The 16,892-nt window shown below is 34.4% G+C and overlaps 1 protein-coding gene across 2 annotated transcripts in view; it reads left to right on the top strand.

The window, feature by feature from the left end:
• LOC121873531 (arf-GAP with coiled-coil, ANK repeat and PH domain-containing protein 2-like) overlaps positions 1-16,892 on the top strand; it is a 46,003-nt gene that overhangs the window by 10,818 nt on the left and 18,293 nt on the right. The window contains exons 9-13 of one of the 2 annotated variants that reach the window (XM_042377135.1): positions 7,329-7,400; positions 14,326-14,428; positions 15,158-15,400; positions 16,330-16,436; positions 16,610-16,802. In XM_042377135.1, coding sequence (XP_042233069.1) covers positions 7,329-7,400; positions 14,326-14,428; positions 15,158-15,400; positions 16,330-16,436; positions 16,610-16,802 — 718 coding nt within the window. The remainder of the gene's footprint in view (positions 1-7,328; positions 7,401-14,325; positions 14,429-15,157; positions 15,401-16,329; positions 16,437-16,609; positions 16,803-16,892) is intronic. The other variant, XM_042377136.1, reaches the window with a different exon arrangement.

The following is a 16,892-nucleotide window of genomic DNA, read 5'->3' as shown; positions in this document are numbered from 1 at the left end:
GAGGTAGGGAAACTCAGCAGTGAAATTTAATTTGCTTACAAATATTAATGTCACTAATTACAGTTAATATTTTTTTTATAATTTAATGGAAATTTTCTTGAAAAAATAACTTTATATATATATATATATATATATATATATATATATATATATATATAATATATATATATATATATATATATATATATATATATATATATATATATATATATAATATATAAGTATATATATATATAATATATATATATATATATATATATATATATATATATATATATATATATATTTATATATATATATATATATATATATATATATATATATATATATATATATATATATATATATATATATATATATATATATATATATATATATATATATATATATTATGACCAATAATTTTGCGTTACGGCCCGTAAATCCGCCCTTACGGAAATTGGGGTAAATTTTAACAAACACAAGGCCTCACACATGCCATTCAGACTGACAGACTTGACAAGTTTTACCAACCATAAAGACAGTTGAAGCTTTAAACATCACTCACAATGGATCTTGAATATTCTAACTGTAATCAGACATACCTAAGTTGCCTCAACAATTGCAACCCCAGTTGCAATATCAAATTCTGTGTCACTACTAAAAAATAATAGTCTCTGGTGCACTCTTAAGATTAAGAGAAAACGGACGACTCGAGAGTGCTGAAGTTAGAGAAAATGGACTCCTATGACGGGGCACTCAAATAAACATACACATAGCTGTATAATGCAATATTATGCAATATTAACCCCTAAATTGGTGTTTTAAGAAGGTATATCATGAATTATTTAATGTACTGTATTGTATGTGTTTATAAATGTTTATTTTCATTAATAAAAGTGCTTGAATTACTTTTTGGGGGCCGAAAAAATTCCTTAGGAACGCATCTCCAGTTTTATAATGGAAGTCAGTGGGAAAATAGGTTTCGCGTAACGGACATTAGTTATGCATCATTGAAGGTCTATTTGTTAGGTTTCATTCCAAAGTACTGTGTGCTTCAGTTAGTTTCTGTGCTACTGGTGCTACTGTTATTTATTTTTGAACTGGCCAACACCTCCCTTCCCTCTCCCAAAAGGATGTCAATATTAAGAAGTAAGTCGCCTATTATTCATGTCATACTGTACACACAGAAGATAAAGAGATGAGAGAGAAAAATACATAAATCAATAGATAGCAAATAGAAACAAAGAAAGAGAAAGGTGGGTACAGTGTATTCCATGATAAAATGCTGATTGTATTTATAAGCTCTTATTGTATTATTTACAGAAAGCACTTAAGCTCTCCTACTAAACTGTTCAGGATGCCATGTATTGTGGACGAGATTTTGAGAAACTTGTCATATTCTAATTCAAAAGTTGCTTTTAACACCACACCATTTAGGTACTTGACTACCTCTATTGATTTGCTGTGGCAAAAAAGACACACTCATATGCTGCCATGGATACAAATACACACATATTTTAAAAGGGTAAACCACTGGTACTGTATATTGAAGGGGATGATTCAGGGTGGTCAATGGCATTCATCATTACATGCAATGATTTGTATAACGTTTAGATATGTCTGAATAGGAGAGAAGAGGCTGTTGAAAGTCAGGGTTGTATAAAAAAAGTCATGTGGAAGTTTTCCATCTGGTCTAGTGATAATTTGTAGCCTGAGTTTGGTTTAAAAGAAATATATTATGTACAGTAAATCCTGCCAACTTAACTTTCACTTGAAGGTCACATCTCATGAAAGGAAGAATTTATGAAGATAGAGGTAATTAAAGTTATGATCTGGGGAAAGGGGTGTTATAACAAATGCCAGCCCAAAGTAAACATAGAGCTTAAATAACCCTCACTTAAAATAATTTTTTAGAACAAAACCATAATGAAATGTCCATAGATAACCAAAATTAACATGAAGCTAACAGTTTCAGCTGAACCCTCTTTTTGTATTTAGGCCAGGACATGGATGCTTATCTATTAATGTTTCTTTATCATTATTTTTCATATTAAAAAAAATAATTTAGTTCTGTTATTATTATTAAAATGTGTTTATTAAAAACATTTCATATGCAAATAAGTATGAATATAAATATTATGTCCCTGCACTGTATACTGAAGTTATTCACAAACATTTGTACACGCTTGCCTCTCTGTCTATTTTAAAGTTTTGTTCTTTTCTTTTATGTACACCCCAGAGGTGTATGATACGTACTTAGAAATTTTTCGTTGCTGGTATTTTCACCCTCAATTCACATGCATGGCAGACACTTGGATAAAAAAAAGTGACTGGAGTTGAGGGTAACTTTCTTGGCATTTGGGTTGCATTTTATTAAGCTGTAAAGATAAGAATTGCCATGTTTATATACAGAAAGTTGACAGAGTTTACTGTACATGTTTTTTTATGCACATCCATACTTATGTATGCATGATACTTATGCATATACTCACACAAATCTATACCCTTATACAGAAGCACATAAATTGATGCTTGCTCAAATATGAAATTACATATACTGTACATGGGAATACAACTGTATTTAAATGGCAAATATGGACAAATAAATCTACAAATAGTGTACACATATTTTTGTGGTTTAATCAGAACTGTGAGTGTGATCCACAAAGAGTTTGTGTGTAGAGTTCTCCCAGGGTGTTAAGTTTCACATCTCTTCACTAATCATTTTCCCACAGCTCACTGGGCAGTTTGCTATAGATCTGACTTGATTCAACATTTGTTGATGCATTTGATGAAGTTTTACATAGGTCAAATGATATATCACCTTCTCGTTATTAATATCCTTGTCTCCAACATCTTAACACTTGTTTGCATTGTAAGGGGTGGCAAAAATTCTTACTTGGCAATTTTCTTTTACAGTTATAACCCTTTCATATGTACTTATACATTGTAATACAGTGATAAGTATATGTATCACTCTTCTCATATGTACTTAACCCATTGAGTGGTAGGGGTTTCTCTCGGCTGAATAACATTGTCAGGTATTAGCTAGAATAGAATAGCTAAATGTGACACTACTCCTTAAAGGGTTAAATCTCCATAATAAACCTTTATTGTTATTATTATCAGGTCAGTGGTTAAATTTATGATGTACAGTGGGGTATGCTATAACGAATGGATTCTACTACGAATATACCTATAACGAACGGTTTTACCTATAAAATTGAGAATGCTATAACGAACGAAACTCCTACAACGAATTTTTTTTTTTTTTTTTTACTAATTTATTGGTTTTTTTATTACAAGTACAGGTATTAATGATATTCTTTATTTCAGGGGTTTAGATGCATATTTATGCACTTTTTAAAATTTTTACAATTTTATATTATATATTTCAGTGTTAAGTGGTTGTATTTGGGGGCGTGGAACTGATTAATCCTATAACGAACGAATGCTATAACGAACAAGGTTCTAGAACCAATTAGATTCGTTATAGCATACCCCACTGAACTACAAGTTGTCTCCTTGGGTTCACTCTACTCATGGTCTTCATTGGGTGGCTCTCACAAGCTTTTAGTTATTTTGTATAGGCCTACATGGAATTATTTTCCATAGAAGTTAGTAATTAGCACCAAGCTGCAACTAGTAATAGAATTAAGTCTTCTTTCTTTAGCAAAATCAGCAATGCTGATTAAACGGTGATTGGCTAATTTTTGTCTATCTTGTGTGATACACTGACAAGCTTGAAATACTTAAGAAGTCGTAGTCTTTAATTGCATGAATTGAAATTAGCCTATATTCAGGTGATAGTTTATTATATCTTTGAAGAAATCAAAATTTTACCACATTCCTAACAAGAAGAAATTTATCAATACTCATTGCATTAATAATTTTTACATTATTTTTCTAGCTTTATTTCCTCCACTTTTGAGTGTAGAGGCATCCTAGTGTGTGTGAGGAAGAGTTAGGTGATAAGGTCTTCATGGAGTAGTGACAAGTTCACCTTGCATCACAGCTTGTAACAACCAGCACAGACACACCTTGGTAATACTCATGTTACAATCACACTGGGAAGTTTTCATTAACTGGGATTGTTCTTTTTCTTGTTTTCATATAACATTTGTGTTTGTTTTAAAAATACACTAAGGCTTCTGTTTCTAATAAGCTATAATATAATTGCCTCTTAAGTTATTCCTTAATAAGAGGCTTATAAAGAGCACCACTAATATGGGAGTGCCCGGTCAGTCCTAATTCAATAATGCTGCTGAGGATGCATAATTACTTCTAGACAGACTAGCATTGTGTCTTAGCACACAGGCTTTAGTAAGCAAAAGCATGCTGAAGCTCTTAATCAATTTACTCTCTTTGTAACACAAATAACAGCTCATGCAATGGAAAAGAAGATTGTGAAAGTTATTAATACATGTTAAATTTAAAAAAAATCATAAGTACAAAAAAGTTATAAGTACAGTATGTAACAATGTGCAAATATTGAGTAAGCATTGCAGGATGTCTTATGTTCTACAAGGTGTGTAGATCTTTTAAAGTCCCTTGAGAAAACCGGAACGTTGACAGTCTGTAATAATCAGTTACTTTGCTAAGCTTTTTTCCCTTCCTTGAAGATAGTGCAGGAACACCCCAGTTAATGTGAATATTATGGCTATGACACTAGATGTTACAAACAAGTTTCCCAGAACCTAATTGTTTGTAGTACCACACTGGAAATGCTGTTTCTTTTCCAATCAGCGAAGTTAAGCAATGTTTGGTCTGGTTAGTTTTGTACTTGAATGGGTGTCCAAATGCTGCTGACATAGGACTGTTGGAAACAAGCATCTCATGGTTTTGTCGGCTGTCCTTGATTAAATTGACTGAATATAAATTATTGTTATCAAGGTACTTAACTGATCGTAACAGGCTAGCAGAGACAAAGCCATGATTTTTTTTATCTCTTATTTTTATTAATAACAAAGGAAGTTCAATAAAGCCAGACTGGTAGAGATGCAGGCATGAGCAAATACTTTCCATGTCTTTTAATCTCTTATACTGTATCTTATTAAATAACAAAGCAAATTCAGCAAAGCAATATTTATGGTTGAAAATATCATATATACTGAATAAATAGAATTTGACACTCACTAGAGATAGCAGAAGAAATTGTTTGTAAAGGCTCTTCATAGTAGTGATGGCAGCAAGTGAACTTTGTAAGGAATGTTCCTTTAGACAAATTTTTTTTAGAAAGTGAATGGCTTTTGATAGGAATTGTACTATGAAAGTCACAGATGTATGCATATCTTTAGTGTTGGAGAATTCTTAGAAAAATTTTTGTTTTGTGATGTAGTTCAGAATGTGACCTTCCATAATTACTGTACATTGTTCCAAGCAACCGCCTTAAAAAGTGATTCTTCAGTCCCTAATGTATTTGTTAACTGGGGTGTTCCTTTGTATGTCCCCCTCATTATTTATATGATTATCCTTGCCATCAACATTAAAAGGCGAGATCAAGGAAATATTCATCCATTATTTTCTAATGTTCCCTACAGATTAATATCTCCTGCGGTGTACTGAACTGGTGCTAACGAATAGGTGTTAAATCTAGCACCCATTATTGTGCCAAGATGATAAAAAAATTGCTTATACAGGTTGTACCTCTCTAGTCCGGCATTCTGTGGTCCGGAACGATTTTAGTTTGTCCAATAGGTAGATAAGCAGCTTTTTTTTCTTTCTTTCTTTTTTTAATCTGAATTATTATTACAGAAGTATTAAATTTTTTCCCATCAGGCCCCAATGTGGGTCAGTGACCTATGCCCTGGTGGGCTAATCCCCGTAAAAAAACAACAACAAAGCCGCGGGAAATTAAGGTTTGTTTACATCCGGCAGTTCGGCTGCTCTCTCTCTGCTTGTCTATACAGAGTACAACATTTAAGCCTTCAATATATATGAGCAGTAAATAAGTGTTGCTTTCATATTCTTGTGTAGAGTAATGACGATATGTTTTCACATGTGCGCACTTACATACGCGCAGTCTCACTTTTTTTTTTACCATTAATGGTTAGCTACTTATATTGTTCCATTTATTAACATTAAATAACATTACAGGTACTTCAAACAACCATATTAATTTTTTACATTAATTTTACTACAGCTACAATCAGGGTCTTATTTTCTTCAGTTTTATATGTAGAACCAATCAGTCACTGGTTTTGTAAGCTTTAACAAAAACAATGCCGGAAGCCGTCTCGTCTCCTCGTGTGTTTTAATATTCCACGTATTATTAATAAATGGTATTGTTAATTTTGCACACAAACATTAATTCAATAAAAACAAATTCAGAAACATTAATTAAAATATATATGAACAGTAAATAAGTGTTGCTTTCATATTCTTATGTAAAGTAATGACGATATGTTTTCACTTGTGCGCACTTACATACGCGATCTCTCTTTTTTTCTTTACCATTATCATTAGCTACTTCTATTGTTCCATTTATTAACATTAAATAACATTACTTAAAACAACCATATTAATTTTAATACAGCTACAACCAGGGTCTTATTTTCTTCAGTTTTATATGTAGAACCAGTCAGTCACTGGTTTTGTAATCAACGAAAACAATGCTGTCTCATTTCCTCATGTTTTAATATTCTACGTATTATTAATGAATTGTATTGCTCATTTTGCACACACAAACATTAATTCAATCAAAAAGACTTTCAGTAATAAACAATAATGAATGTTTTGTACGTAAGAGAAATGACGCTGTTTACACGATTGTGCACGTCGTCAAAACGTTGGTGGGCCGTTCAAACCCGTCGAAATTCGAGTTTCCGCCGTCAAAATTTTTAAATGTGTTGTTTTTTGTGTGTTCAAATAGAAAACGCCGAATTAAAATCTCGCGAAATTTGAGAAGTTACTGTACAACATTTAACCCTTCAATATGTCTTCAAAGAGACCATGAAGCAGAGAAAGTGGTGCTAGTGCTTCCAAGCGTAAGCACAAGTCACTATCTATCCAGAAAAAGGGTGAATTTTCATGGTCCGGAAATTTCCATGGTCTAGCACCGGTCAGGTCCTGAGGTTGCCGGACTAGAGAGGTACAACCTGTAGTAACATACTTTAGAATTTGTTGGGTCATACATTGGATTATGTGTCATGAAGAGTATGTCAGCTATTCTTTTCAAAGTTTCAGTTGATTTATCAAAATTCCTTGATCATGGAATATATATTTTTTGCTTATATAGAGATCAAATGATAGGAATTCACCACAAAGCTACCTATCTAATATAATTTCATTCTAAAAAGTAGCCTGATTCTCATCTATTAATGTAGTTTTTCTCATACCCTTCCAAGGTTTACGAAAGTCTGTCAGGAACTCAGGAGGAAGTAATCTGCTCAATAGTCGTTTGACGCGAGCGCACGGAGGTCTGTGTTGCTATCACTTCTGTGTAGCTCTGATATGCTCTTAAGGTTAAAGCTATAAATATTTTATCAACTCTCAATTTGCTCTAAGGTTTCAGCTATAAATACTTTACCAGCCAGCAACCTTAGTGTGAGTGGAGAATTATATCACCATCTCAACCACATTACAGCAGCACGTAGCTAACACCGTAGTCACTGTGTCTTGCCTCACCTATAATACTGTCAGCACTATTATTAAGAGCAGCAGCATAAACATACATGCATATACACACATTTTCAAACATGCAACTTACAGAGATTTTAAAAGACATTGTATAAACACAAAATGTAAATAAAAAAGATGTCTTGTACAAAGTGTTTCCTGTGTAAATACCGGCTCATTTGTATATAAATGTAATAGCTACTTTATGGGTGCAGCAATACAAAGTGAAGAAAAGGAGAGAGAAGGAAGGAACTAGATGGGAACAGCATGTATGTGTGTGTGATAATGAATAGAGCCCAGATGATGAATAGTAATACTAACAAAAAGTACAAAGGTAGTGTTAATGTTATGTACTTTTGGACTTTTTGGTGGATAAAGATATGGGAGGAATGTTGTCTTGGTGTGGTATGATAACTCATGAGGATGGATGTGGAAGAAAAGATGAAGGGAAAAGTCAAGCTACTAGTTCACCCTTGTGTATTCCACTTCACACATTATCTGAACATTTTCCACATCCACTTTTCTCCATTTTGCATATGTAATGAAGGACTTTTTTTTTAGTATGTTTTAAAGCTTATCTTATAAAACATGCAACAGACCAAAATATTGTTTTCATAATAATGGTTAGAAAAAGAAAATGCTTGCAAAACATACAACATCTTTTCTAATTTTTTGTGCATGAAAGAGTTGTCCTAGAGCTGCCTGGCAATTAGCCTGTGATGATTAACATTGTTAGAGTACTAGGTACGCTGTGGAATTTTGGTGGTTGAACTTCTTATACACTTTAGGTCTCACATTTTACTGTATGTAGTAGTAAGGCCAAAAAATAGATATTTGTTCTCTTAAAGTAACCAAAATTTAGTGTACATTCTTTATTTTTTTCTTCCTCCATTCTCAGCTTGAATGAAGACTTATTGAAATTATAGATGAATTTGACTTGAAACTGCAATACCTACACTGGATACCTTTAGTTGTTTAGTCTAAAGAGTTGACAGAACTGGCTCTTGACAACAGCATTTATTTCCTACACACACCTTTTGCTGAGTTAAGAAGTAGGATTGATAACAAGACAATGAATAATTTGATTAATTATTAGAACGAAAAAAGACATAATGTTTTGTACATTTTTAAAGGTTACTGTATCCAAACAGATGAACCTTTGATAGAAACTATTCCCACAAAATAGTACAATTGACACCTGCATATGTTTGTGGTTCAGTACAAAATATGGAAACACACACAGTTGGACATCAGGAAAGATCACCTTTAATGGGAGAGTACGCTCAGATATCCTAAAAACATTTACAATCAAAGACAAAAGTTGTGTTGCGATTTTGTCCGAAGATTAAATATAACTCGTGAAACATTATGAGAGCCCCCTACCACAAGCCAGAGTGCACCAAAAGTTTAGCTCTTTGGCATGTGTTTTCACCAAATTTCATGACACGACTTTTGTCTTTCATTGTACATGTACTGTATGCTTTTAGAGATAGGTAAATGTCCACATTCAATATAAAGTAAAATATTGAACCCATAAACAAAGAAATTCAGCTTATAAGTACAGTAGTGGATGATAGCAAGGATTCTATACAATAAAAGGATGTCTCACTTTATTGGGCGATCCTCTCCAAGTGTTCAGCAAGCCAGAACATCACTTGGCAGGCATGAGTGAATGGAGAAGAGTTTGTACTCTATTTCTTACCATTAATACGACTTCCTCTGCCAAATATAATGGGATGTACTTATTGTTCAACTGTAAATTGCTATAGAGATTCCAAATGGATTAAGTGATTTTCATTCTTCCACTCACTAAAGGATCCAGAAATGGAAGTTGTAGACCTGCACATCAGTCAATGTTGGATATTAATTTGTTTTTATCAGCTCTTTATTTTTCTGATGTATGTGGTATTGATATTAAATTCCTCTTCAAAATTGTTGGTTAAGATCAGTGGTAGCATGATGCATAAAGTGACCAGGATACATTTTATGCTACAGCATAAAAGGATTAAATATTAGGGTACTTTAATAAGGTTTGCATATAAGGTTTACATACTTCTGTCTATTTTTTTATTTGTCTTATGGCGGTATTCACAGTCGCTACACCACCTGACCGATCAGGTGTGTCATTATTCAGGAGCCTTTGCAAGCCTGAAGGCAGTGCTGGTGGATCAGGTTTCCTATCAGGATCATGGGAACAATTCATTGGGAGGGGGTTCTCGCCTTATGCCAGTCCCAATGAATTTATAAACTTTTTCACCTTCCAAATTTTGATAAAATATATTGAAAACTGATAGAAAATGTGTTTATTGGTGATAGAAAGGCTTCTTTTTTTTAATATACAGCTGCTCCCTGACTTACGACGGGGTTAGGGACCCAAATTCAGGCCGGAAGTCAAAAATGCTTAAATAATACATAGAAAATCTAAAATGGGTGTCACTTTTTCTTCTCAGCACCACAAAACTCTCACTTTTAAGCTTGCTAGCCATTTTAAAATGAATTACAAACGAAAATTTTGTCAGTACACAGCGCAATCACTGACGTTGGGACTCGAAAATACATAATTTGACAAAATTTTGGTATGACTGAGGGTGGTTGTAAGTCGGGGAGTAGCTGTATACAGTACAGGCAGTACCTGAGTTACAAACGCCTATCTTACGAACACCTGCACTTACATACGGGATCCCAATATCCTCATCACAAGAATCTGTAACTGAAATCCCATTTTTTACATTACAATATTTAAATGATTCAATATTGTTTAACATCACTTTGTTTACAGTATTTACATTATTTATAATGTGTGGAATAATAAATTTGAACTTTGGACACTGTAGTACAGTACAGTAATTTTTCTTCGTATTTTAAATCGCATTTCGTCTATAACATCCTTCCGTTAAGAGAGTTTTAAGGCCACAACCCTACAGGTTAATATTACAATGATATCTAGTATATTTAGCTGGGATATAAGATTCTGGGAGGAATTATTGAAAAGAATGATTTGGGTCCAAGTAGAATTCATATACCAAGCACAAAGTACCAACAGTTTAAGATCAATCCTGCCAACTTCATCACAAAAACCTTATCAATTATTTTAAGTTACACACTGCAACTGAGAACCAAACAGGCACAATAATCAAAGAACGGTAACAGAAACGAGGTAAAACAGAATGCAATAATGTAACATCCTGAAATATTAAATCAAGTGCAGTTTGCTTACATGTGACAGCTGGCTGACTTGTGGCATACCAACCACTGGCCATCATGCCTATTTGCACATGTTGGTAGCTCTACGCGGTGGATCAGGATCCAAACCCATCGTAGTGCCCAAATCATATTCATAAATAGCACCTGCCACCATGAGCTTTGAGTTCCTGATGGTCATGGCATGTCGACTGTGAATACAGCCCTTAGTTTGCTGGTAGTGATTAGGTATACTTTTTTCTTCAAACTTATTACCATCAAAGTTTCATTTAATAACTTATGTTGCCAACTTCAAAGTTTGACATGTATAACTTTCTTATTCGGCTAATCAATTGAAAAGTTACTTATTAAAATGAAGTGATTGACACAGTGGGAGTACTGTACTATATATTTTTGTTTGTTTGCCATATATTGAAATAATATTCCTAGAATTCTACACTTATGTGCATATTGTCGAAAAAGTGCATAATGTATAGATTATTGGTAAGGGAAAACGTAATCCCATGACATACCAATGTAGGGTAAAGTGCAATGGACCCGTTCTGTGTTGTGACTTGATGGCCACTGGTGGCACCACTGTCGGGGGCAGAACCAAAAATGGTCATCAAGTGAGCCATACTCTTATAGTACAGAATCCTTGATGATAGTCAAGGATGGTGTGTATTGACCTGCCCTGGGGCTTTTTTAAACCTGTGTGATTCCACCCATACCATGAACTTCTAAGCAAAAATACCGTTCTGTACTGTATATTCTTTTAAATACTGTACAGTACAGGTAAACATTAACACAATATAAAATTACATAATCTACTGTACTTTATATTACAAAGAAAGACACTAGCTTGGTTAATAGTGTTTGTTTTACAAACAAATGGTCTTGGGTTTTGATTCTCAGCCAGATTAGAGCTTGGGTTCTTTCCCTCTACACTACTTGTACACTTCAATAATTGAATGCACTATCATGTGCACATTCTTTTGTATGGAACAACCTTTAGAGAAGTAACAGCTTGCCAAGGGATTAATGTAGTCTACTAATTGCTGATCAATGGTAAAACAATCATTTGATGTGGTCACCCTTTATCTACTGAATGCTAAGCATCAGGAAGGCAGCATGGATCACTGCATAATAAGTTAGATGAAGTTTTATTAACAGGGTTTTTCCCTAACTCTAGATCCAAGAGTTATGTGTGCTCTTGTGAAGTCAAATGATTATCAAGGAAATAAAAATGGGAAAATAAAGTGAGATTTGGCAGCAATTTTAATTTTCATTGCTGGAGAATGATCCCATAAAAATGACAATCGATATCTTCATGTGAATTTGCCACTCGGTTTCCAGTGTTAAAAGTAAAAAGTTGTTGAAATTAGTATTTCTCTATTTTATCAATGGTGTCAAATAGTCAGTTGAAAGTTATATTACCTTTGATTAAAACTATATAGTCACTCAATCCCAGATTAGTCTGTAATAAAAAATACACTTAGTTGCAGGTGCTGTGAATGGAATCAGACCATAAACCTGATGCTAAAGTGACCAGTGGTCTTAAAATCCAGGCTATAGCACATTATGCTTGTCGGAGCTCTTATAGGCACAGCACACTGCTTCACCGTGCTTGTGAACAGACATGTTCTCATTTCTTAACCCTTTCACAGCAGGAGGTTACCCTAAGCTGAATAAAATTGTCTGGCAGTAGCCAGAATAAAATGGCAAGTGCGTGACACGCGGTGAAAGGGTTAAGTTAACATTTACATTGTCATGTGAGTGGACTGTTGTTTATCAATGCACTGCTGAAATACTATAATCCCAAAATATAAATTTAATGTTATTTGGTAAATTCCATTTTCAATCTACTGTTCCCATCTTCCTTTTAGTCCAGTTAAGGTTACCTTTTGTGTGTGTTGACCAAGAAATATTCTTTTTAGAGCAATGAAATTTAATTTTTTGTTTATCCTTGATAACCTAGTCTGTCCTGGTCTGGTCTATAGGATTCCTGCAGTGTTTTATATGTCCACGTAAAGACCTCTGGCACTTTTTTTATGACAGTTCATCAGGTCATGATGAACAGTTAGTATTTGGGGTTGTTCTTTTGGGGCTCTTTACCTCCGAGGTCAAATCCTTACACATCCACACAAAGAATGTTGCCAGGTCTTGCACATCCTATAGATTGGTCTTTCCTTTCTTTCACTCCCAGTTTGATTCTTTCCCTTCAGGTTTTCTATAAATATATTTAAAACCAAAATTTTTCTTATGTAAACCATCAGATTTAAAAAGTATTTTTTGGCCTTACAAGCATTTATCTTTGGTAATGTTGCTGACATCTAAAGAAATGTCACACTGTTTGGGACATTGGTTAATGTGATGCTTTCTTACTGTGGTCTACTCTAAAGGGTGTTAAGGTTTTTATCAGCACTTCATGTTATACAGCTAAAATTTATTTACCAAACCAGAACCTCAGTTTTCAATAATAATGGATAGATCTCTCACTGTTAATTTTTTTTTTATCAGTGGTATAAATTCATTAATGTATTCTTGCTGAAATTACAAAAAAAAAGGTTATTATAGAAAACAGAGATAAATTATTGAGCTAAGGTTGATAAGGATTTAAGAAAGACTTTAGAATGAAAAGGTAGAGATAAAGATGAATTAATCTCTGTGGAATTTGAGGAGAAAAGGTTAAAGGAAAAAGAAAAATGTGAGGTTTAGATATTTGGTTACAGGTATTGCCCAAAGCTTCTGATACATTATATGCAAAATGTTTGATAATTACAAGAGCTCTTTCAGGTTGGAGGTGTAGGAGAATATCTTCATTCTTTATAATGAGACATTGTTGCTCTTTCCTGGTTAATTCCAAGATGAGAAAGGTGAATATGATATGAAGTTAAGAGAAAAATTTTACATTTTGTAGTTTTTCTTGTGAAAATTAATTGAATACTGTACCTAGTCTTTCCAACTTTTGAAAATAAGGTTCTGGTTTAATGAAATGTCATTTCTGTTAAGAAAATTGGATTGTTTGGTCAACTATGTATGTAATGGTATTGTCATAGGATGATCATCTGTCTTGGTTTTTAAACACTGTACCAGTACTATCTAATGATGTATTAATGTTTTTAAGTTTGAGTACTAGTGGACTGCCTGTGGTAGAAGGGGCTGTGACCTATTGTAAGTTGCTGCACAATGGAAGATGGGCTTACGTATATGATGCTAGTTAAAATGTGGGCAAGTGATGAAGTTAATCATGAATAATTGTGGAGTCTTGTAAATAATGTGCAGTATTGCAAAGTAATATTGATTTTATGTACACTTGCACTGCTGTAACATTATCTGCATTGCATGGCCTGTTTGCAGAAAGTTATCTTGTGTACATAGCAAATATACAGTATACATGTATATTTATAACTTGATGTGAGCCTAAAGGTAAATTTATAGTTTTAATGATATATAAAGTAATGCTTAATATTATTAATAGTTTAACAGAAATAACTCCAAAGTATTGTTCTTTTTTGTATTTTTCATAATTGATTATCATTGCAGGAGAGGAAGTAACAGTGATGGAAGAAGACTTACGTCTTTGTACTGTTAAACCCGCAGTCGAGGTGGATCGCCGCTTCTGTTTTGAGGTTGTCTCTCCTATGAAGTAAGTATAACAGAATGAAGGCCACTGGTACCAGAAATGTGCTCCTATATTTCTTACTTTATTTGTGATGCCTCACTTTCAGGGGGTGTACTCCAGCCCACCTCATAATTATAACAGCATTTGCCATCTCTGTTTCTTATGACTATTCCTTTCTCTCCCATGATGTAGCCTACCTGTTTCTTTTTCCTGTTCACCCAGTTTACTAGCCTCTCCTACCTTCTTGTCAATCGTCCATACCTCCCCAGCAAAATTCACTTCAGCCATTCCATCACTTCACAATTCACAACTTCCTTTACTGCCATTCCTAACACCTCATACATTTTTATTTCTTAACCGTTCCAATTTGCTTTCTCTACCATTGATGCAGTCTTAGGGTACCTCATCTCTGCTGCATGTTTCAATGTCATAAATTTATAAGTATTATACTGTACTAACACATTAGTTCCAAGCCTATACATATGTGCATGAACAGGTGAGAGTCATTTATTATTAATGAATTTGTTTTTATTATTATCAGGTGGTATTATTTTTATTGTTATTATTACTGTACTGTATTATAACTTTATTTTTTATTATTAGGCTAGCAGTTTCAAAGAATCACAGATTTTTTCTCTATACGTACTTTATTTTCATAAGAATGTATTTATATCAATGCATATTTGACTAAGTCTTTTATTCTTGTACTGACTTCACCACATTTGTGATTGGTTCCTCTTTGGACACTTTCAGATGTCACATGCTTCAAGCAGAAAGTGAAGACAGTTATGATTCCTGGATAAGTGCCCTTCAACGAGGCATTGGACAAGCCCTGCAGTTAAGTCCTCATGACAATTGTCACGACACAAGGCTAGACACCCCTGGCTCCTCACCACACCCACAGAAGGGACCACTGACTCCTGCCACACCAGGCGACTCCTCCAACAACTCCTCACCTGCCACCACTCCCCAGGCACCTACTGCACAGAAGGCTCTGTAAGATGTCTTCTTTACTTTGGTATAGTTCTATAATATAGTATAAAGTGAAATGTTACTAATTTAGATTAACCTGAGAGTTAATACGTTAAGTGAAATTTAGAATTCTCTTCCAAAATATCTACTGTAACATGTCAGGAAATGAAGGTTTGTATTAAGTCCAGCCATGCATATACTGTATGTCTAATGCAGTGTATGAAGGTCAGAAGACAGTTATAGTACGTCTTAAAAAATTATAAGAGTAAACCAACTTCAAGCTTCAGCCTGTTCCTTGATTCCCTTAACCCTCTCGTGGTCTTTCGACACAGATTGCATCACTATGCACTCCCGTGCTGGCCCAACCCCTCCCTCTCAGACCACCCTTCCCGTAAGTAGAAACGCAGGACCGGTGGATCGGCCCTATCGACCACCAAAGTTCCTTCCACTAGCCTCGTGGGGTTGGCAGATGTGTCTCTAAGGGTACAGCTTTGATCTGGATCGCTCTACCCAATGTTTACTAAAACGGAAAAATAAAATTCCTGTTACCGATGCAACATGCATCGAAAGACTGCAAGGGGGTGAGATTGTAAACGATGTTATTTACATTGGAAGACAGCGAGGGGTTGAGATTTCCGACCATGGTCAGGAGTAACAGAGGGTTAATATTATACTTTGTGATCCTGCTACAGATAGACCCTACCACTATCTGCTACACTTCACTCAGGGATCACAAACTTATCCCTATTCTAGAGGATTTTGTTCTTAGTCACAAAGGAAGCAAAGATGTGGATGCACAGGGACCTTGTTGGGGGAGGGGAGAACCACTGTAGAACGCTTTTTTACCAGTAAGAATTTATGAATGTGATTACTCTTCCTTCCAGCCACCAATATTGTTATTTTTTCTGAAAGTGAATTACATTACATGTTTTTGAGGACTACTTTTTATACAGATTGTGGCAAGAAATAATGAGCATTGCTGGGAATGATCAGTGCTGTGACTGTAGTGCCAGTAATCCACGGTGGGCCTCTATAAATCTAGGAATTACTCTTTGTATTGGTAAGTTGTCAAACTAAAACCTATTTTGTAGTGCAGTTATGTCTTCTTTGTTATAATATTGTTTTCACCAATTGTATTAAGGGTTAGATCCATTAATCACTTGCTAATAAAATTTCCATATTATCTTTAATACATGTTTCTTGTGGATGATTATTTTGTGTTAACACTCACAGAATGCTCAGGAATCCACCGTAGTCTTGGTGTACACTACTCTAAAGTGAGATCCTTAACGTTGGATGCTTGGGAACCTGAGGTGTTAAAGGTGATGGGAGAGATGGGCAACAACACTGTCAACGGTATCTACCTGGCAACATATGCCCCAGGTGGAGGTACTGGCCCTCCTGTGGCTAAACCAGACAGCCAAAGGTATGGCAGCAATAATGATTTTTTTTTTTTTTGAGAGGGGGGAGGGAATTTATTGGTTGGTAATGGTAATTTTTATGGAAAAGTCTGTCA

This window comes from Homarus americanus, unplaced genomic scaffold (assembly GCF_018991925.1).
Source record: "Homarus americanus isolate GMGI-L3 unplaced genomic scaffold, GMGI_Hamer_2.0 scaffold30858, whole genome shotgun sequence".
NCBI classification, from domain to species: domain Eukaryota; kingdom Metazoa; phylum Arthropoda; class Malacostraca; order Decapoda; family Nephropidae; genus Homarus; species Homarus americanus.
This window is presented reverse-complemented; position numbering and strand designations above follow the sequence as displayed.